The 23556-nt window shown below is 43.3% G+C and overlaps 1 protein-coding gene across 1 annotated transcript in view; it reads right to left on the reverse strand.

The window, feature by feature from the left end:
* ADCY5 (adenylate cyclase 5) overlaps positions 1 to 23556 on the reverse strand; it is a 336865-nt gene that overhangs the window by 89600 nt on the left and 223709 nt on the right. Inside the window, exons 4-5 of the mRNA XM_077829909.1 lie at positions 1785 to 1896; positions 1489 to 1616 (exon numbers count right to left, since the gene is read on the reverse strand). Coding sequence (XP_077686035.1) covers positions 1489 to 1616; positions 1785 to 1896 — 240 coding nt within the window. The remainder of the gene's footprint in view (positions 1 to 1488; positions 1617 to 1784; positions 1897 to 23556) is intronic.

Here is a 23556-nt window from a genome sequence, read left to right on the forward strand (position 1 = left end):
TGTCTACACTGCAGTTAAAACACCTGCAGCTGGCCCACGTCAGCTGGGCTGTGGGGCTACAAAACTGCAGTGTAGATGGCTGGGGCTGGAGCCTGGATTCTGGGACCCAGAGGCGGGTGTCCACAGCAAAGTTTTATAACCCTGTCTGAGCCCCATGAGCCTGAGTCAGCTGACACGGGCCAGCTGCAGGTGTTTAATTGCAGGGTAAACATACCCTATGAAGCCTGAAGAGTCTAGGCTTCTTTATTGAATTGCAACCCATCTTGCCTTGAAAAAAATACCTTGGGCTGCTAGTACCCTAGGGTTTACAAATAACTCCTCCTCTACCTTTAAAGCTTGCCTCCCACTTTGTATGGGATGAAAGGCATTTAACAATCTGATTCTTTGCTAAATCGGGAATAAGTGATTTTCTGTTCTCACTCCCCCTGCCTCCCCCAACCTCCACCTACTCTAAGGAACACAGGGAAAATGTTTCAGATTTATTAACAGTTACAAAGATCTCTTGAACATTGTAAAACAGACTTTATCATTGCTGAGCCTTGCCCCATGTGTAGTTACTTATGCCTGTTCACAGGGACGGCAAAGCAGGTGTTGAACGCTACTGTTCTGACCCGTTGGCTTTATACACTCGCTCAGGGCAGTGTAAACAACTGAAAACAAGGCAATGAAGCATCAGGCTGCTTATCTGTGAATAAACAGCCAAACCCAACTGTTTGCTGCTAAGTAATTAGTCTGAAAGAAGCCGTCCACCCACCAGTAAACAAATCCTCTGGTCTTGTGCCCATCTTCAGGAAGATGACTTGGCACAGGGTGGATGAAAGGGTGATCTGTGGCAGTTGTGAGGATACGATCCTCTTTCCCCATCCCAAGTACACACTCTGCAGCTGCTACAGCACCCTCAGGCTTGCAGTGGCGTCCATGGTTGTGGCACCAGCAGCATCCTTCAGTGCCCTGATCCTAACCACCCCCTAAGTTGGTGTGGCTGGAGCCTTTCTGGTGCACAGGCCTATATCATATTGTCCTCATGTAGCTTCACCAAAATCCTGTCCAAGCCTTTCCTCCCCCTACACGTTACATCTGCACCCTATTGGGCCTTTTTCAAATCAGGTTAGTAGGCAGCATTTTTCCCTTTAAGAAGCAAAGGGGCAAGCTACTGCAGAATGACGAGCGGTCTACAAAGGTTACAGACAGATTTCCATTAGAAACCCTCTTTTCACATGCCTCTTCCTTGCTGAAAAATTCTCTTTTGGGACTGACACCTTTCATGCCTAGGATGACCTACACCAGTTGCGGGGAGGGGAAGCATTTTAGATGCCCCAGATGGTTCTAGTGGAATCAGGCTTCCGTCTTTCTACTGTCAGGTCCATTTGTGTGCCAGTTCTGGTCCCAAATATACCCTCTCTCTGCTGGCCTCTAGCTCAATGAGCTAGCTATCTCATGCATTAAGAGATGGAATAAATTTCTCTCCCTGGGGAATCTGCTACTTACGAGATAGCCTCTATCATGTCCATTCCCATTTCAACACAGCAGTGTGCATGGTCAGCTCTTGCTTCTGGTAATCCAGACACGCAGTAATAGCAATCGCCCAAGATCTTTATACGTAAACAGTGATTTTCCTACAAAAAGGAAACGAAAAAAGAAAGAGATGGAGAAGTATGAAACTTCATTTCATGTTTGTAATAACTTGCCCTTTAAGGGCAGTGAACGTTAGAAATCTAGTGAACCGGTGCAGTATATCAATCGTGTAACAGAAACCAAAATCAGAATTATAATAGAAAACTTACAGCTGCAAGCTTATCAAATCTGGCAAAGAGCTCATTCAGCGTCATGACCAGCTCCTGAGCTGTGCACTGGGAGGCCAGGCTGGTGAACCCCTCTATGTCTGCAAAGAGGATGCTATGGAAAAAAAAAAAAGAAAGAAAGATACAGACACAAGTGCCATTAAATTATTATATTGTTGCCTAAATTCTAATCAGCTAGTTAACTTCTTAAGAAGAACACACAGGCTGGGAGTCATGCAAGTGTCTTCATTCATGGCTGGTATCGATCCTGTTCCTCAACTGCCCAACAGAGCGCACTCTTGGTAATTTCCCTTCTTGTCCCATTTCTGCAGGCTCCACTCAGAAAAGCCACACTCCTTTGTCCACTTTCCTGCCCCCCATAAGAAACTGAGGTTTTTCCTGTAATATCTAAATCTAATCTCCTTGCCCCACCTCTCACACAGCTTTAATGGTCTGGTTTTCTTGTGTACAACCCAGATCCATTACTACTGCAATAATAATAACAGTACTCTGCTCATACTTTGTAGCCAGGGACCTTACAGTGCTTAACAGATGCTAAGTGCCACAACACTCCCTGTGAGGCAGGAGTTATACTAATTGTGTGGACGGGTAAAGCAAGGCACAACAAGGTTGAGTAAAATGCTTAAAGTTGCGCAGTGAAGAACAGGACCCAAAAGTCCTAATTACCAGTCCCCTTTTCTAACCCACTAGAACACACTGCTCCAGAACCATGGAATGTCATAGCTGATCTCTGTTCTTTATGCACCAGCGAGGGAAGTCTGCAGTTTTCTTATAGCCCAGCCTTCTTAGTTCCTTTTCTCACTTCTAGGTTTTTGGTCTGATTTCCGAAAAACTTACATAAATAATATTTCACTTTTACATAGCATCTTCCATTCTGAATGGTCCCAAAAGCACTATACAAAACTATTCACATACAGTACCCCTGATACACTGTCACCACTGAGGACGGAGGGCAGCAACCTGCTAGCGCAGAGTGCTGCTGCAAAACAAGAAGGGAGGGCAGGACATTCTTGCTCAAAACACTGGGGCAAACCACTTCTGTTACAAGAAGTGTCACAGGATCTTTAGCATCTGTATAGAGCAAATAAGACTAAGCCTGTTAAGATTTCATCCGAAAGACCCCTAAACTGCACCACACAAACAGACACGAAACTAAATTATTCTACCTTGGAAAAAAGATGAGTTATCCCTCCAGGATTTGATCCAGTTGGGTCTCAATATTTCAGACGTGCAGTTTAGGCCGTTGTGGCATCTCACAAAGCAGAGTGAGATGCCACATTACAACCATCTCATTATTTGCTACCGGAGATCTCTCATTTGTTACTCCCCAAGAGCTGCTGCTCTAGCCAAACTGCAGCGGGCATATTTTCAGGGATATCTTCCCATAACATCCTAGGACATGAAGTAGTGCAAAAGTGGCAAAAAAAATGTCACGAGTATTTTGAAAATGCTGAAGAACATTTTGGTTCAGGCACATTTGCATCCTGTTTTCTCATTTCCCTTCCATATTTCAACTCTAATATCGGACCACACTGCATGAAATAATTTTGATCGGGCAGATGTTGAAGTTCAAATACAACAGGGAAGACAGAAAACAGGGTGCCAAACATGCCTGAATCAAAATGTGGTTTGGGATTTTAAAAAAATGATAAGGAAACATTTAATAAATCAAGCTTTCATATCATTTGCAAACAAGTTAAAACAAAAGAATACAATTAAAATAAACCAAAAATTAAAGATCTATTGAGATGCATGTGTAGTTTCCTAAGCAACCACAGATCTCCCTTGAAGACCTTGTACATTTTAATCTTGTGTTGTATTTTTGACCATGAGCATGTATTGTTAGAACTGGCTCATTATTAAAATTGGAAAATGTCTGATTCTTATGCTGGCAAAAAACCTAATCTTTCTGTGGGCTGAAGAGCTACATGAAAACTACTTTCATACCGTTATTTACTTTTTTCAAGACAGGAATACTCTGTTAGGCACCAGTACAAGACACAAAAGCATTTAAATGGCCCTATATTCAATATAATTCTCAAGCCTATTTTCCCTTGATTGGGATGGGAGGAAAACTGGTAAAATTTCACTAGGGAGCAAACGATGAAGTCCTTATCTTGCTCAGGTCCCATTGTGTGGGCCTGTGCACACTACATAAATGACATTACACCTACAGCACAGCTAGGGCTACTGCTCACTGTTCTCTTCTAGGCATTCCTGGAGAGACTACGCATAACGCCTCCCGTAGCGTCACCACCTGGGCAGTATGGTGGCTGTCTCTCACACAGAGAGATTACGCTAATGATTCTGAAATTAGGGTCAGTGCTAATGCTAATATGCACACAATAATAACTAATGGTCCCCCCGGCCATCATGTCAGGTAGGTAATGGACACTCCACAAGAGCTAATCCTGGTAATCTTTTCACTGAAAATGGAGTAGTTTTCAGAGGGCTTCATAGCTGATTTGCACACAAATTTATCTTTTCCAATTGAAACTAAATGCCTACAAGATCAACATTGCCTTCAACTTGCAACCTTTGCTAGGTGAGTAAAAATTGCTTTTTGTTTGAACTCTGATGAATTAAAGGTGCCATTTTGTCAGCTTGGTCCTCATCCTGAAGTTACAGGGAGAGAGCAGCTATGGCCCCTATTTTAGGATTCCACATCTGGCCCTCTGGCTGAATTCTGGACAGCTGTGCTATAGTGTAACACTAGATTAAACCCTTCAAGGGATATACACTAGAACCTCACAGTTACAAACACCAGAGTTATGAAGTCAACCGAACACCTCATTTGGAACCAGAAGTAGGCAATCAGACAGAAGCAGAGACCCCAGTACAGTTCTGTGTTAAATGTAAACCACTAAGAAAAGGGAAAGTTTAAAAAAAATTGACAAGGTAAGGAAACTGTTTTTGTTCTTGTTTCATTTAAATTAAGATAGGTAAAAGCAGCATTTTTCTTCTGCATGTTCTGGTTGGTAAAGTCAAGCATTCAAAAGTTAGGAAATACTAGCCTTAAGATTGCCTGTGCAACATCAGTTTGGCCCTGTTGTGCATATGCATTATGATACTGTGTTTAATTAGATGTTCACAGACTATTTCTTCCATAGGACCCCATCTCACTCAATGAATATTTGAACAATGAATACTCAATAATGAATACTCAATAATATTTCAATATTTCTTTTTATCCTCCTACATGTGGCCCAGGACTTACTGATTGCACATCATTCAAACTGTGCACCGAATATAAAATTATGAATTTCTTCCTCGTGCTGTCACAATAGTGTACAATGGGTTAACAAACATTAATTAATTTAACTTCACAACACTTTGAGATTAGATGTTATTATCCCCCTTTGTACAGAGGGGGAACTGAGCCACAGAGAGATTAAAGACAAAACTGCTAAAAGTGTTTACTAATTGCGGTGTCCCAACTTGAGACACCTAGGCTCTGATTTTCCAAGTATTTAGCATTTCTATAGCACATTATATGTTGAAAGCACAGATCCAATCAAATTCAACTGTACTCATGAGCGCTCAGCACCTCTTCTGGGTTGGGCAGAGGTGTCTCAAGATGGGCACACAGAAAACAAGGAACATGCAGTTAATGACCACCTGTGTAAAGCTGGGTTTATGTGACTTGTCCAGCATCACATAGGAACTCTGTGGCAGAGGCTGGAATAGAATCCAGCTCTCCAGGGCAGCATTCAACTGCCTTAACCATGAAATCATCCTTTCCATTCCTCCCACCCCTGCCTCATTCAATGGACACCTTTCAACTTCTGCAACAAATGAAGCAGCTTTCTACAGCCAACAACCTCCTCCATTCTAAGCCAGTGGTGCTTACACTTTTTCAGTCGTGCCCCCTCTTACCAGTAATGGAATCTGTCTGCGCCTTCCTCCTCCATTACTGTGCAGCCAAGGCTTCCTCAGCAGTGGAGCTTGGGCAGAAGGCAGAGCTGGGGGTGGAACTAGGGATGGGGAAGGCGCTCCAGCTCAGAGCGGAGAGGGAATGAGGGCAGAGCCCGTCTGGGAGCGGAATGGAGATATTGCTGGGGATGGAGCTGGTCTGGGGTCAGAGAGGGAGTGAAGGCAGGGCTGGGCCTGAAGGCGGAGCAGGACTTGGGGCTGAACAGGGTTGGGGGAGGAGCAAAGCTGGGGCGGAGTTGGTCTGGGAGTCGGGCTGGAAGTACAGCACTCCCCTCCCCCCACCTCGAACATCCCTCTGCATCCCCTTACGGGGGCGTGCCCCACAGTTTGGGGACCACTGCTCTAGACCCGATTCATCCCCAGAGCACCACCCTTCCCGTGTACTGAATGAAGCAGGGTCCTGTGAAAAAATAGCAAGTGATCACATAATTAAAGACTGCATGATAATGCAAACACACAAGGGGGATGAATTGAAGGGGAATGGGCAGCCTTCGTTCTGGCATTAAAGTTTTGTGTGCTTGACTTTGAAACTGCAACATTCTTTGAACTGTTTTTTGGGGTGGAATAGATTTATAGGTCACAATTTAGGACTATTATCATTATCTAGTCTGACCTCCCACTCCTACACAACACAGACCACACATCATCATCCCGCAGGCAGAGTCAGAGCTTCTCTTTAGAATGAAATCTACCAGAAATTCCCCCCAAATGGTTGATCAGTTTTGTGGGACATAGAATTGAAAGAGGAATCACTGTAATTATGCCAAGTTATTCTGAGGGAAAAAAGGAGCCTTTGTATCTTAATTCCACCCCACTCGCCCACTTCCCACCCTTTCTTTGTCTGGTGCCATTTACTTAGTGCTGCTTTATTTCAGGCTGCCCTTAGAAAATAAAGGTGTTTTGTTCAAGGAGGATGGCAGGGGCATCTCTATTGGAAAGCAAAAGTCAAGCCAATTATTTTGCAGGATTCATCAAATGAGGCATTTTCCTACAGGTGAAAGTGGACTATGCTTACACATCAATGAGTGCAAGACACTGCAGTCACGCCCCTTCACAGACCAAGAGTCAACCAGCATTGAAATTTTGGGACGAATAGAGCTGTTGACAATAAAGGCTAAACAAATGAGGGTTTTAAAATGAGGGTTTTAGCTATAAATCTCAAGGGATGAAGAGTTTATTGGTTTAAAAATGCCATTGATGCCATTAGTGAAGGCTGAGTGGGGAGAATGGTAGTAATTGACCACAATTAATTTATGGCCTGAATTTCATAGATGATCAGCTGCCACAGGTCCTGCTGACTTCACTGGGAGCGGAGACTGTTAGCACATCTGGAAGGCAATTGCTGTGCAAAAAATATAATCTAAACAGGTAATTAAAATGCAGAAATGGCTTTAATGTTCTGGAGGTAGTTTCTGCATCATCACTGATCTCATGCTAATCTCATAGTGGGGGTCTACATTGACCAGGGCTTGAGTTTTCCCCTTATTTTTACGTAACTATAAGAGATGGTAAATTGCTTATTTCTGGGGGAATACAGGGGAGAAGAAAAGTTATTGCATTTTTTATATGGCTAAAGCCCTTTGTTCTTAAGTTGGTCTTAACTCGATGATCCACAAGGTACACTACCCAGTGTTTTATTACTTACAATTCATTGCCTTTTTTCCAGAGTATATTTTCATTTATCCTATAACACAACACAATGCAACTTCAGCTCCTACTCCCATTGAAATCAGTGACAAAACTCCCAGTAATGTCCTGGACTGCAAGATCTGGCAGGTAATTTATATCTTATATACTGACACCATCCTCAAATGCTTTCCAGGGTTAAATCACAGAGCAACAGCAGGAGTACAACTAAACAGAGAGAGAGAATGATTAAGAGACACAGGCAAGAGAGAAGACACATTTTGAGCTCAGATTTCAACATAAAGAGAGAGTCAATGAGTCAGAAGACATGGGACAGCTCTTCCAGATGGCAGGCATCTTAGAGGAGAAGGCTCTTGAACCAAGAGCCTGAGACATGAGGCAGAGAATCCATCTGGAAACCAAAGCAACGAAGAGAGGAATAGAAAGAGGTGAGGTCAATGAGGGGGGAGGGGGAGCAACTCTATTCAAGTTTTTTTTTGTTTTTTTTTTAAAAACCCAAACCAACACCTACCTACCCTCCCACAGCAAGTTTTTAAACTGGAGCCTTATACGAACGAGAAGCCAGCGGAGTTATCGGAGAATGGGTTTAATGTGGCCACGCTTCTTTTTAAATGCAAGAATATTTGAAATGCTAAAGTAAATCACCAGTATTACTAACACAAAGAAAAATGATCATGTTCTATTTCAGAACATTTGCATCCCAGCCATAACACAGATCTTGCAAGGGAAGAAACACAAACCCTATCACCATCACAATGGCAACACAAGCCACGAATATAAACAGCATGTGTTACTGGAAACTGAGCATCAACGTGCACAGTACGGCAAACTCAACAAAACCCTAGACACATTGAGATTTAATGGGTTATAAAACACAGTAAAGCGCATCCAACTGCATGAAAATTAAAACCATGGTATTTGATTGTAACAAATGATTAAGTAATGAGAAAAGGGAAAGCTAATTTGGCATAATAAAATTATCATTGTTCACAATAAACAATTTAATTAATTTGGGCAAATGGTTAGAGGTAAATAAGTGAGAGTACGTAGTAGTCTGTAGCAAACAATATGCCCAACATCAATGTTTTTACTAGGCTAATTGGTAAGGATCATCACTCGGAGCATTCCTGTTAGTTTTATGACACTGCCAGTGTGCTGTTTGTTGATTATTTATTAAAGTCAGCTTATCTTTTTAAACTGGTTAGGTCCTTTTGCATTAGTTACTTTTACTACTGGAAATCATCTAGCATTTTAAATTTGGCTCCATCCACTACTCTGACACATTAACTGGCACTGCTACAATTTGGGATACATATTTCAGGGCAACTGCACTACATGTAATGATCGTGCTATCTATTCTAGGATCATAAGAACATAAGAATGGCCACCCTGGGTCAGACCAATGGTTCATCTAGCCCAATATCCTGTCTTCCAACAGTGGCCAATGCCAGGTGCTTCAGAGGGAATGAACAGAACAGGTAATCATCAAGTGATCCACCCCCTGTTGCCCAATCCCAGCTTCCGGCAAACAGAGGCTAGGGACACTTCACAGAATGGGTTAGCATCCCTGCTCATCCTGGCTAATAGCCATTGATGGATCTATCTTCCATGAACTTATCTAGTTCTTTTTTGAACCCTGTTATAGTCTTGGCCTTCACAACATCCTCTGGCAAAGAGTTCCATAGGTTGACTGTGCATTGTGTGAAGAATTACTTTCTTTTGTTTGTTTTAAACCTGCTGCCTATTAATTTCATTTGGTGACCCCTAGTTCTTGTGTTATGAGAAGGAGTAAATACTACTTCCTTATTTACTTTCTCCACACCAGTCATGATTTTATAGACCTCAACCATATCTCCCCTTAGTTGTCTCTTTTCAAGCTGAAAAGTCCCAGTCTTATTAATCTCACCTCATACGGAAGCTGTTCCATACCCCTAATCATTTTGTTGATCAGTCTTTCTTCCCTTCAGCCATTTGGAGGATAAGCATGCACATGAAAGGGTGCATCTGAAAACTAGTGCATGAAGAAACTAGAGAAATGTGGTCCAGATTAAAATACTATAAGGTGAATGCCCAACCGGTTGAAAGACTGTACTTAAAGAGTTGTTATCAATGGTCTGCTGTCAAACTGGGAGGCCATATCTAGGGGTCTTACAGGGGTCTATCTTAGGTCTGGTAGGACCATATTAGTCAACATTTTCATTAATGACTTGAATAATGGAGTAGAGAGTATGCTTATAAAATTTGTGGATGATACCAGGCTGGGAGGGGTTGCAAGCACTTTAGAGGACAGTATTCAAAATGACCGTGACAAACAAGAGACTCAGTCTGAAATCAACAAGATGAAATTCAATACAGACAAGTGTAAAGTATTACACTGAAGAAGGAAAAATCGAATGCTCATCTACAAAATGGGGAATAACTAACTAGACAGTAGTACTGCAGCAAAGGATCTGGGAGTTATAGTGGATCACAAATTGAACATGATCCAACAATGTGATGCTGTAATGAAAAAGACAAATATAATTCTGGGATGTATTAACAGGAGTGTTGTAAGAAAGATATAGGAAGTAATTGCTCCACTCGGCACTGGTGAGTTCTCCAGTAGCATGCCGGATTTAACAAAATTGATTCTTCACTGGAAACAGGTGATAATAAATAACCTCTCTGGAAGGAAGGCTATTTTAGGAAGGCAAAACAAATAAAATGAGATATGCAGTGGCTATAAGCCAGACCACAAAAGGAGTTTGTTGTATCTGTCTTTGTGACATGCAAAGGAAATTCAGTGGTTTATGCACAATATAAGTACCACTTTATTAATCCATCACCACAAACCAAATCAGATGTCTCTGCCTGCTGATCATAAATATGAATCCCAATGACTGTTTCTAAATGAGGTTTCAGTGTATTAAAGAGGAGAAGCTTTTGAACCGTGTCATGTGTCTCATAAGGGGTCAGTTCTTCAGGACTGCTGGGAACATAGAAACATTCACAACTGTTCAGGACAGAAAGTGAAAGAGGTCTCCATCCATACTGAAAGGGAATTTAGGAAGGCAGAGTTTAATTACCCAGATTGGAATTTAACCCAGCATTAAATCCCTGCTCTTGCAATACATGTCATGGGATCCATAAGGCCCACAAATGGGCAGATCCTGAGACTTATCTCATTCAAAATAGGTCACCATCAGAAGAGTACGTCTGCCAAAATGTGGGTGTTCTGGTTCTCTACAGATTTCAAAGGGAAAGTACCATCTACTGGATCTGCAGTTGCTGATCATTATAACATCAGTAAGGTATCTCTGGGAAGTAAGAGGAAAAGGATCTAGATCCAACAACTGATCCAAATTCATCCCTCAAGTCAGGGGAAGCTCGACACGTTACACTGAAACTTACATTGTTGTATGCAGTATTGTTGTAGCCATGTTTCTTTAGTGTGTCTCACTTTAAATATGTTTTCTGCAATTATGGGGTTCTAAAGAGCGAATATGTTTTTGGGGTCAAGAGAGAGACAGAGGGATTCTCTTGTCATCTAAAAACATTAGTGGTACCAGAAGCCAGTAGGGAAAAAAATAAGATGACTCACAATCAGAATGGCTTCTTGACTCTAGTGCTACTACAAGAGGGGTCCTTGTGGGGAAGTGAGGAAAGCAATAAGAGCCCTACTTTAAACGTAATATGGAATATTTACATTTCAGACACACTCTGCATTCACTGCAACTGTTAAGCAAGAATCACAGAGCAGACAACGAAGGAAGAATAAACTTCAGCCGACTAGTGTACAGAAAGCAAACTGTTCACGTTTGTGCCTTGAATCACTGGTGTCAGAAGTTAGAGAGGAAGAGACCCATTCAGTCTCATCTAGTCCAGTGCAGGAGGCTCCTTACAGTATATTTTTCAGAGCTTTGTCTAGCACAGCTTTAAATCCATAAGCTCTCGACATTTTTTGTTTGAATCACATTTGGCAAGTTTATCCTAGCATCAAGGATATTTAGCCAAGCAAGGCTGCTTTTCCATTCTCTATCCAAGAGCAGCAATATGTACAGAATGATCACTTTCAACCTAACAACCTTATTTGGGGTATTGCTTCCTTGCTTCCTCTTCTCCACTCACCTTTCATCTTCTACAGTTTTCCTGGAAATTAATTCATTTGCAAGCTGTTTTCTTGCAAATTAACTCATTTGCAAGCTGTTTGGACCAGGGATTATGTCCCTGCTCACTATGGAAAGCATTGGGATTGTCTATAGCATTACGTTACAGTGTTATACAGCACTAATTCCTTGGAAAAAACAGGGAAGGCATAGGGAAGGTGACTAGCGCTGCAAAGTGGACGAGCTTGTGCCAAGACATGAAGAGAACCTCACAGAGAATTGAAAGTATGGATCAGAGGGACAACTGAAGTTTCACAAGGGTAATTTTCAGACCAGTTTAGGAACATATTAAATTGATGACACAAAGAAGAAATATGAGGTAAAACATCAATTATTTGCTGGGAGGATTGAATTAGCATGGAAAAGACATTCTAATTAGAAGAGGAAAGCAACCAACTATAGATCGAGTTGCACAAAGATGGGACAGATAATAGGGCCTATGGAATTTAATCATTGAATCATAGAACTGTAGGGTTAGAAGGGACCACAAGGGCCATCTAGTCTAACTCTCTGTTAAGATGCAGGATTTGTTGTGTCTAAACCACCCAAGACAGATGGCTATCCAGCCTGTTTTTGAAAACCTCCCATGAAGAAACTTCCATGGCTTCCCTAGGCAATCTGTTCCATTGTCCTACTGTTCTTACAGTCAGGAAGTTTTTCCTGAGATTTAATCTAAAACTGCTATGCTGTAGTTTGAACCCACTGCCTCTTGTCCTGCCCTCTGCGGCATGAGAGAACAATTTTTCTCCACCTTTTTTTATGGCAGCCCTTCCAGCATTTGAAGACTGCTATCATGTCCACCCGTAATCTTCTCTTTTCCAAACTAAACATACCAGTTCCTTCAGCCTTTGCTTATATGGCTTGCATTCCATCCCTTTGATCATCTCTGTTGCACACTTTTAGATTCTTTCCAGTTTCTCTACATTGTTTCTATACAGCAGTGACCAAAATTGGACACAGTACTCCAGCTGAGGTCTAACCAGCACTGGGTAGAGTGGTACTATCACCTATCACAACTTGCATGCTATGCCACCGTTAATGCACCCAAAATTACATTTGCCCTTTTTTTTTTTTGCATCACATTATTTATGCATGTTGAAGTTGGGATCCCCACAACTCCCAGATCCTTCCCAGAAGTGCTTCTGCCAAGCCAATTATCCCCCATTCTGTATTTGTTCAGTTGTTTTTTCTTCCGTAAGTGTAACACATTACATTTGACTTTGTTGAATTTCATTCTGTTGTCTATACCCCAGTTCTCCAATTTATCAAGATGCCTTTGAATTTTACCTCTATCCTCCAAAGTGTTTGCAACCCCTCGTAGCTTTGTGTCATCTGCAAATTTGATCATTATGCTCTCTACTCCTACATTCACGTCATTAATAACAATGTTAAATAACACCAGACCCAAACAGATCCCTGTGGAACTAAACTTAAGAACTGTGGAACTAAACTTGAGACCTCCTTTCATCACTCCATTAATAGTAACTCTTTGTTTGTGGTTGTTTAACCAATTATGTATCCACTTAATGTACCAAAATTTAAAGGCAACAAGTCTTGGGACAACATTATGAGAAAGAAACAGATCTGGTCATTGTCAACTAGGCTTTATTGACAAATTCCATCAACTATGGTGTTTAACACTCTTAACACAACAGTAGACAGCTTGACGCCAATATAAGCAGACTATAAGCATTAGAATAGAAATTGGGTTTATATATAGTGCCTTTTGTACTCCAGTTTCTCATGGTACTTTCAAAAGCAAAGGTACTTACTGCTAATACAGCAACTATGGAAGTACACAAAACATCTACTACACATTCTAGTGTAGCGTACATAGTCTGGGCATTAGGACTTATTTTATTGAGCCGAGGTGGGAAACTGTCCAGATCAATGGGATTGTGTGGGAGTTTCTGCGCATCTATGTACAGCCACAGAAAGCACTACTGAGATTTTAACCTCTCATGGAACAGCTTCTAGAGATGGGCAGACTTCATTTAACATTTGCCATCAATGACAGATTATAGAATTATTTTGTTACAAGACAGAATCAAACTGCCTAATTTTCATTCCAACCTCAAACTGGTTTCCCTTTCCACACCTGCAGTTTGGTAGGCACAAATTTTATGCACAGTCAGTGCTACTTAAAAACCTTACCCCTTGACTGCATCAGTGTACTAAGAAGTTCAACTTCTAAAGCAAGTTTGAGGTACTTTCTAATTGCAGATGTAAAATTTCACCTTTTAAGGCAGGTTTTAACAATGCAGCCCATTAAATGTAGGGATGGGAAAGACCTATTAGGTCACCTTGTTCCCTAAAAAATGTTTGCCAGTGTTTTGTCCATTCTAGTTGTAAATATCACAAGGATTGGGGTTTCCACCCTTGGCCTCAAGAGATCATTCCACAGCCTAACAGATCTCATGGTCAGGAAGATTTTACTGATATGCAGTCCCTTTTACCATAGTTTTAACTTTTTTCTCATGTTAAATAATTCCCCTCCTAGCTATTTACACTCTGAAAATATTTGCTGATTTATCTACTGTCTGCTATCAAATTCTGCTCTATTATACTGATGTTAATCTGGTGTAGTTCCACCACCATTGCAGTTATTCCAGGTTTACATCACCACTGTATGTGCTTCCTTTACACATACACTACCCAAGTGACTATTATTCCTGCTTCTAAATAATTACACCACCCTTTCCATGCCTGTTGAATCAAGCCCACTATATATACAGAGCAGTAGTGGGAGCAGGGATTTATACTGTGAATGCTCATATTTGAGGCACTAAAACTAAGCAACACAATCCATTTCAACCTAACAGAGGGTTCAGTACTGGAGTTGAGTGAATAGGTTAAGATAAAACAACTTCCCTATTTGATTCTCTGCCGAAAACTTGATCCCAGATTTTTAGTTTTAAAGATTTTTTAGAAAGTTTAGTTAACTTTCTTTGTTGGACACTTTTACCTTTATTTCTGCATTCCAGTATGGACTAGAATGGAAAGTGCTAAGATATGGAAAGAAATGTGTTCTGGTGGCATTTCCAGCTCAACCAGAAGGAAGAAGAATCAAATCCCACAAATAAGGCTGTTTTTCCACCAGATTTCCAGTTAAAGGTCAGGTAGCTTAGATAAGCATGGCAGCTGCAACACTGAGAAGTAAAAGTGTCTAGCTCAGGGGTGGGCAAACTTTTTGGCTTGAGGACCACATCGGGGTGCGAAACTGTATGGAGGGCTGGGTAGGGAAGGCTGTGCCTCCCCAAACAGCCTGGCCCCCGCCCCCTCCCACTTCCTGCCTCCTGACTGCTCCCCTCAGAACCCCCGACCCATCCAACCCCCACCCCCCGTGCCTTGTCCCCCCCTGGGATCCCACCCCCTATCCTACCCACCCTGCTCCCTGTCCCCTGACTGCCCCCCAGGCCCTTATCCACACCCCCGCCCCCTGACAGGCCCCCCGAGACCCCACCCCCATCCAACCCCCCCGTTTCCTGTCCCCTGACTGCCCCCCAAGACCTCCTGCCCCTTATCCAACCCCCCCGCTCCCTGCCCTCTTACCATGCAGCTCAGAGCAGCAGGAGCTCGCAGCCCTGCCGCCCAGCCAGAGCCAGCCACGCTGCCAGTGTGGCTGCGGGGGAGGAGGGAAAACAGGGGAGGGGCCTAGGGCTAGCCTCCCCGGCCAGGAGCTCAAGAACTGGGCAGGATGGTCCCACAGGCCAGATGTGGCCCACGGTCCGTAGTTTGCCCAACTCTGGTCTAGCTCCTCTATTGTGAATAGCAAAACACTGTGGGAGTTGGTCTCAAATACTTATAAAATCCACCCAACTGGGTTTTCACAAACTCCAGTTTGGTTTAACACGAATATAATAAATGGGAGAGCGGAAACCACTTTGCTTCACATAAACAGAAAAATAGGGGGTCTTAAATATCTGTTTGATGATGTATTTTTTCAGAACTTCAGAAGAGAAAGTGATTATAAATTTACCTGAGGACCAAGCATGAAAATAAGGACAGATTAGAAATAGTGTTCAGGCTACTTCAGGGTTCAAGTTGCAGTGGGGGAGGTTTAGATTGGATATTAGGAAAAACTTTTTCACTAAGAGGGTGGTGAAACACTGGAATGCGTTGCCTAGGGAGGTGGTGGAATCTCCTTCCTTGGAAGTTTTTAAGGTCAGGCTTGACAAAGCCCTGGCTGGGATGATTTAACTGGGAATTGGTCCTGCTTCGAGCAGGGGGTTGGACTAGATGACCTTCAGGGGGTCCCTTCCAACCCTGATATTCTATGATTCTATGATTCTACTGTGCAGAAATTGGGAGGATTTTCCTGGAACATCCATTCTGGGAGACTTTGATTTTAGGGGGAAACACTCAATATGTTACTTGCACCATTCAGTTAAAGAAGATAACCTGAATGTGTCACACTCCGAATGTGATATCATTGTAAGACAAACTGAAGAGCTCTCCAGGAATATGAAGACCCAGGCAATCCACTCATCTTCAAGAACGTTTTGGGAAGTGTGGCTGCTTTCTGTCCTCTCTCCATCCCTTTCTCTTATGTGCCTCATTTTCTCCATCAATAAAAGTCAGATAATACTTCAATTTGGTGTTATGAAGTGCAATCAATATTATTAAAGCACCTTAGGGTATCAGGTAGAAGGTATCAATTTAGTGCTTTTATTATTATTATTACTATTATAACTTATTGCAGCACCCAATAAATGTCCCCCACCCAAGTATTGACCCATCTGGCCCCTGTTTAGCTTTTGAAATATCACTGGATCATTAATTTGGCTTTAGAGCAGTAGAATTAAAGAGGACAGCTCCAAAACCACACAGAGCTTGAAATAAAATTTTAGATTACATTATGACTCTCATATAGTAGGTATGGGACATATAAGAAGATAAAGAGGAATTTTCCTTGGTTTGCTCAGAACATATATGTACATCTTGGAGGAGGGGGCATAGAGAAAGGCAGCAAATAAACCCCATGTCAATGTTGGGAAAATGCATGATTGTGTCAAATAAATAATAGGTGAACTTCACCCTTGTGCCAACACAAGGCTTATGTGCCATGGAAGACCCTCTGAAAGGAGGTCCTTAAGGGGATCTTAAGTGAGCAAAGGCTTTGTGCTGGCCCTTAGCGCTAGGGTGAAATTCATTCCATGTGAATATTTTGAATTTTTCCTGAGTCAATGAACCCTTGTGTTAAGCATCATGTAAAATTGTGGCCCTGAGTTGCTGAAAGCTTTAAGTTTTGTTTTTGCACCTGCCCATTTTCTCCAAAGTCTCCATTTCCACCAAGCCTCCTCAAGATATTTTGGATGCAGATCTTGGAGTATGACCAAAAATCCTAGGTGGCCGAACTACCCATAAATTAAAGGATGGAGCTTCCATTCCGCAATTGTTCTGAATAAGCTACACTAAAAATGTATCTTCAGTTGTACATGAATCCAGTAAACCCAGAACCTGTTGCACATTCTCTCTCCACCTAATGGTTTGTTTAGGGAAAAGATGCCTATTTGTCAGGGAGTGATTTAAGCAATGTCATATTGGAGAACTATCCATTTTCTACCTCTATGGGTATGGGTTTTTGAAAATGTAAGAGGTGGTAATTATAATGATTATATTTCATTGCATCCAAAACAGCGAGATTAAATATCAAGGCTTCAACAGAGTAATTGACAGCCATGAATATATACTGAGATTTGACTCTAGATGTGATATTAATGGTAGCAATTTATAATAAAGTGTAAACACACAAAAATATTACAAGGAAACACAAGTAATGTGAATGCAATTGGGGACATTATAGCAATTTGGATAAACAGGGATTCAGATAAGACATGGAGTTTTAATGTAAATGAAGCCTATTTGTCAACATGATCTCATTTTGAGGAAGAAGACTGTTAGAATAATAGTAATAATAAAGCAACAATATTAGATGCTTAGATATTACAGTGAAGGGCGCAGTGTAAATGGTAAGAAATGTTAGCTAGGATAGGTAACGAAGATGTCACTGGACTCAGAGAGCCTCCATTTTTGAAGACACAGCATTAAACTAACCTCTGTCAAAACAGAAAAGAAGGAATTTTGTAGGCAGCCTTACGCCTATTCCACATACAGGACTGCATAATCTATAATCTTCTAGGAGTTCTGCACCCCCCCAGCTATCATGTCCTCACTGATTTGCCATTTGTGTCCTCATCCAACTTCCAAGCTGATCAACCTCAACAGAGATTGATATCCCTAACAGTCCTTGAGGTTTGGAAAGTTGTACTTCAGATCCACTTCTTGGCTTCCTAGAGCAGGAAACAGACCACTGGTAATACAAATAATTAATAGTAATTAATCAAGTGGAAAAGACATTTGACCACAGCCTGAGGACAGGAATCTCAGGTGGGTTGGGTGGGGTCAGATGGGGAAATGTGTCCATCATGGATCTGATGATAGGTTGTGAGGGACTGTAATGATCCCTGTGCATGCTACTACATTCTGGGCTCCACACAACTGACAGTGGATCATACTGTAGGCAATGGGGAATAGTGCAGTGTAGGTAGTCACAAAATCAAAATGGCCTGGGCACTGAAATGGTGCTGACTAACCCTAAGCCTATAGATCGTCACAACTCAAGCATGAAGAAGTCAGAAACTGCAACTCAATGTAAAAGTGACCACAGATGTAGAGCAGCAGCGAAAGCACTGTCATTTCACATCTATAGCGTGAATATGCAAACATCAGTCTAACAAATGAATCTTCTACCTACCATGTTTGCTAAGAACCACTCTTTGGGGAACAATTTGTGCTGCATTAAGGGAGAAAAGCTGGAAGCTAAGGTGGCTTCTTTCATTAATGATTCTAAAAGAAAAAGAGGCTATCTTAAAAAGGGTATAGCTCACTGTGACAGGTTTCAATTGGTCCACCGAGCCGCTGGGAGACGGTGGGGAGCTACTGTCTCACTGGCAGGCCTTGGTCACACCTTTCTGTCCCTAGGGAATCAGCAGAGGGAGGTGCGCCGGCAAGGGTCAGTGGTGCGCCCCTCAGGCAGGGGGAGGGCCAGCAAGGGTCTGTAGCGCGCCCCTCAGGCAGGGGGAGGGCCGACAAAAGTCAGTGGCGTTGTCAGGATTCTGCTACCCGAGGCAGGCTGGCCAGGGTAGGGGAACGCAGGCCCCCCAACTCCACTGCGTTCTAGCCCAGGGCCCTGACAGTGGCGGGAGGAGAGGGTCCCGCCACTGGGTCAACGGGGAGCCATCCGTTGCACGCTGACCAAACACTGCACTGTGCAGTTCTGCCCTTGGGCTACTTCCTACCCGGTCTCTCGAGCGGGTCCCTCTGGTCCCTCCAGCTCGTCAGGGTATTCAGCTGCTGGCAGCTCCAGCTCCCCCGCTGCGTCAGGCTCACGCTGGCCCGGGTTACTGCCTGGCTCCTCCAGTTCCTCCGGGTACTTGGCGGCTGGCAGCCCCGGTAATCCCAGTCCTCCCTCCAGGTCAGGTTTCTCCTGGTCCAGGCCCTCCCCTGGCTCGGCAGCAGGGTCTGAAGGGAACAGCCAGCAGCCTGTGTCTGTGACCCTACCTGATGCTGCCCTGACTGGGCTAAGGGCCCCGCCTTTTGTTCTTCCTGTTCCACTCCTCCCCTTGCAGGGGTTGGAGTAAGCTTGGTCTGGCCCGGCCCACTCAGGCTGAGAGAGTGGCTCTTTACCCTCTGGTTTGGAGGGAAGCCACCCGGCTCCCTACACTCACCCATTAAGGGACCATCCTGCTCCCAATGAAGTCAATAGTAAGACTTGTGGATTTCAATGGGAGAAGAATTGGGCTTAAAGACTTTAGAAGGAGAAAAAAAGAGGAGGATCCACTGTGGGAGTAAAACAGAATCCTTTGGATGATGCAATCTTCACTGGTATCCTTCAGTGGTTTGCAAGAATCTGGGGTGAAATCTTCTCTCTCCTAAAGTCAAAGGCAAATTCCCACTGATCTTATTGGTGCCAGTATTTCACCGCCCATTGTTACTAAAAAGTTACAAACCCAGCATCTAGTATCATACCTTGTTTAATCAATATATTTAAAACTAATATATATCCATACTTCCCTTTGTAATTCTGTAACTGTTAAAGACTTCTGAATTACGAAACTAAACATAAAAAAATTCTGTATGCTCACTGGCAGGCATAAAAATAGCTCCCCTTCATTTGAAGGCAGCTTTGGATAAGTCACTGGATGAATAATACTTCTGGGTAAAATCCATCTTGTAATATGAAACACATTCCACACATCATTCCTCCCTCCCTAATTATCTGACACTTGGAATTCAAGCAGTGAATGCTTTACATAAATTAAGTTAGTTACTTATGGAAGTACTAAAGTGATGTTAAATGCTCTTATACTGTGTATTCTATCTTGCGCTGTTCAGATAGTACACAGAGGTACCAGAAAATGTCTTCACACCACTTCCATTTCTACTAGGTAGGGCGGGGCAATGGTAGCCAGCAAATCTGGGTTCTATTCCCATCTGCCTCACTGTTTGAACACAGGCCTATTGCCAAAACTGTCTGTGCCTCAGTTTCCTCACCTGTAAAAAAATGGGCTAATAATGCTTACCTAGCTTCTTCCCAAGTGTGCCGAGATCCTCAGATAAAAGGCACTATGTAATAACTAAGATTACTAGACATTATAACTTGCAAAAATTTGGCACTGAATGAATGAAAAAACATACAGCACAAACCAAGCGGGTGTGCAGCTGGAAAAACAACAAACAGGACAAGTGTACAGTACGATGGGGAGGAGGCCTGCTTTAATTGTACCTCTTCCTGCTAGCTGCTTTTCCTGCTATCTAAGGCACTTATATGCCCCCCAGCCCCCGCAACACAGACCTAAATTACCACAGCATCTGAACACGACACAATCTTTAACATCATCCTTTTGAGGTAGGTAAGTACTATTTTGCCCTATGTTATACCCGGGGCACTGAGGCACAGAGAGACTAGGGGTAGGGCTTCACTGCCATCAGAGGTGTGACTGCAGCACGTGTAGACACCCCTGAGCTAGCACTGACCAAAGTAGCTCGGACAACAATAGCAGTGAAGCTGCGGCAGCTTGGGCTGACTGCCCGAGTACCTATCCTGGGTCCCGAGCGAGCGCGTACAGCCTCTATCCTGCTATCTAGCCTGCTACCGCTGTTGGAGCCAGCTAGATCAAAGCTAGCTCGGGTGCGCTACACAAGCCGCAGGTGTACCTCTGACTGCAGCGCAGACATACCCAAAGTGACGTGGCCAACGGTGAAAATGTGGGGAATCTGCCTGTACGATTTTTGAGTTCTGTGTGAGATTACAAACTCCCTGTGTGTGTATTTTTACCAAGCTGCAAACCCCATTTTGAATGTGGGGCTAGTTGTCATTTCTGTGCTGCTGCTGCTTCTGTTAACTGTAATGCCAAGGCACAGCAGCAGAGGCCTTACAACAGAGTCTCCTTAAACTTTTACAGTCATCCATCTAAATGACAAAGTTGGCTGCTGTCCAGGGCAAATTGGCTTTTCAGATCTGAACTCAGGTGGGAGGTCGCCTTGGGAATGAAGTCACCTGACAGGGAACTGTGATCCTTCTCAGCCTCCTTGAGTGATATCAGTTGACAAAGGGTGAGAGGTTATTAAAAAGGGCAGGAGCTGAGCTGCTCAGCAGTCCATTTTTCTCCAGCTCAAGATGAATGAGAACAACATGTGGGAGAAGCCTGGTGAAGCAGGGGAGACTGCACCTACCTGGACACAGGTGGTCCCCCAAGGACTCCCCAGGGACGAGTGAGTTAGTAGAGGGTATTGCTTTCAGGATGTTTATTGTTTTCTAAATGATGTGCACTCTCTTATGCTTCGTCTGGCAAGGAAAAGAGCCATTTCTTTAGAATCCTGGGCAAAGGGTTGGTGTGTGTTATATATTTCACAACTACCACATGCATCCTGAGAGACCTGAACTGTAGCCCAGAAGGTTCACACCTTAGGTGGTACTTTGGGGGAGAGAGTCTTTAAGATGCGGAGGAGTCAGAGGGGCCAGCATTTAGGCCAGAGTTCTAGACAGCTGGACACCATATTTCAATTCTCAGGAGGAGGGGCTATGTCCCAAGGGGATACCTAGGGACCCCAAGTCTGGGGCAGTGGCTGGACTCTGTTGAGGCTCCAGAGGCTTAAAACACGCAGGGACACAGTAGTCTAGTGAGTGGGGGGAGCCAACTGGGACCTGAGACAAAGGTCACAAAGGAAGTTTCTGATGGAGCAGGGAAATGAACGTGGGTGTCCTGATGCTAGGGAGAGTATTCTAACCACTCGATTATCCCTCCTCACCGTGCTACAGCCTCCTGTCTCCTCAATTTGCCAGTTATTCTTATTTTGCATATCTACACTACATTACTTTACTACTTACCATGCATTTTCTGACCTGTGTAACTTACACCACCATGAAACTTCAGCTGAGTTTTTCCACGAGAATTGAGATAGCACCCAAACTTTTCATGGGGAAAATGTAAATCTAGTGAGAGAAAAGATTTGATTGTGCCAACTGATGAGGAAATAGCTGCTTTAGTTCTGCCAGCTACAGAACGTAACTTCATCTGCAAATGATTCAGGTAACCAAATAGACAGCAGAGGTCAAGATGGAAAAAGCCCGAGGGTGCTTCTGCAACACTGGCCAGGCAGATGGGGTTTGGCGAGTGGAGTAGAACACAGGGGGATGACAGGAAAGCAATGACGCTCCTGAAGCACAGCAAGGTAGTTGTGGATCAGCAAGGAGTGCACTGGGGGAAACGTTGAGAAGAGGAACACCTGTAACACTTCTGAACTGTGGAGAAGCGCAAAGGGCTAAGGCTAGGGAGCAGAGATGAGAATTGCAGGGTAGGTCTGACCATCACGCATGCAAACACCTTTAACTTTCCTATTTTATTCTCCCAATTTTCACATCAGTTTTTTCTAATTCTATTGAAACGTACATAGGATTTCTAATTTAATTTTAGGAGAAGCAATGCAACTCTGCTACTGCCAGACAAATAGATCCGCAAATAAACAATGGAGCTGCAGCGGCCAGAACTTTGCTCTTGCTATAGCATCGTCCAACAAGCAATTTCAAGCAGTGCACTCTATGAATTCATGCAATAAAACATAAAGAACAGGCTCACTCTGGAGAGTCTTGAGAGACTTTAATATACCAAACATCGGATTTTTTATATAGCTATTAGTTTGCAATTTGATAATGCGTTCTCTAAAGAGTCACTGGATCTTTCCCAGAGCAGAGAAAGCTACCTGAAACAAGACAGTGCTTGGAAAAACTACACAATGTCTCAGACCATAGATACAAGAGGACAGAGTTATAGGTTCAGGACTATCTGCATATAAAGCACCAATTACTGGAGTATCTAGATTATTTCTGCTCTCACAGTAGATCACAACAGCAATCTTGGTTTGGCGATTAAGCACGAATCGTTCAAAAAATGCTTGGCATCTGAAAGCGCGACAAGTTCAATTCTAACAGCAACAGACATGAAGGCTTTAAACACTATTCTGTGTATATCTCTCAGATGGGGCAGAGAGGCCCCATACCAGCAGAGAAGGGATTTGGGAGAGCGTTTGGGCCCTGCTAGCCCCGTCCTGCTATACCTGCAGCTAATGTCAAGCCTGGAGGAGGAACGAAAGGAGAGAGCCTGACTCAGGTGAGTACTTACTGGCCAGGAAGGAGTACAGAGGTCTGAAGGGAGCTTCGCTTGTGACGTTGTGGAGACAGGCCTGCTAGCCGGAGCTGCCACTGGGGAGGAACAGCAGACATCCAGGAGCAAGCAATGCTTGAATCAGACACTTGTTGGGGAACCAAGCCCAAAGGAAAGGCCAGGGATGCCCCTCCCCCGGAAGACTGGGGGACTGCCCAGTATTGAGTTACCTTTGGGTGTTGTGGTTATAGAACTTTCTGAACCCCACCCAGAAGTGGAATAAGACTAAAGGGACAATTAACCTCAGTGGACACTGAAGACTGAGTCTTCTTTCGCTCCCCCAGGAAAACAGTGGCTGCATCT

Source organism: Eretmochelys imbricata, chromosome 11, assembly GCF_965152235.1.
Source record: "Eretmochelys imbricata isolate rEreImb1 chromosome 11, rEreImb1.hap1, whole genome shotgun sequence".
NCBI classification, from domain to species: Eukaryota; Metazoa; Chordata; order Testudines; family Cheloniidae; genus Eretmochelys; species Eretmochelys imbricata.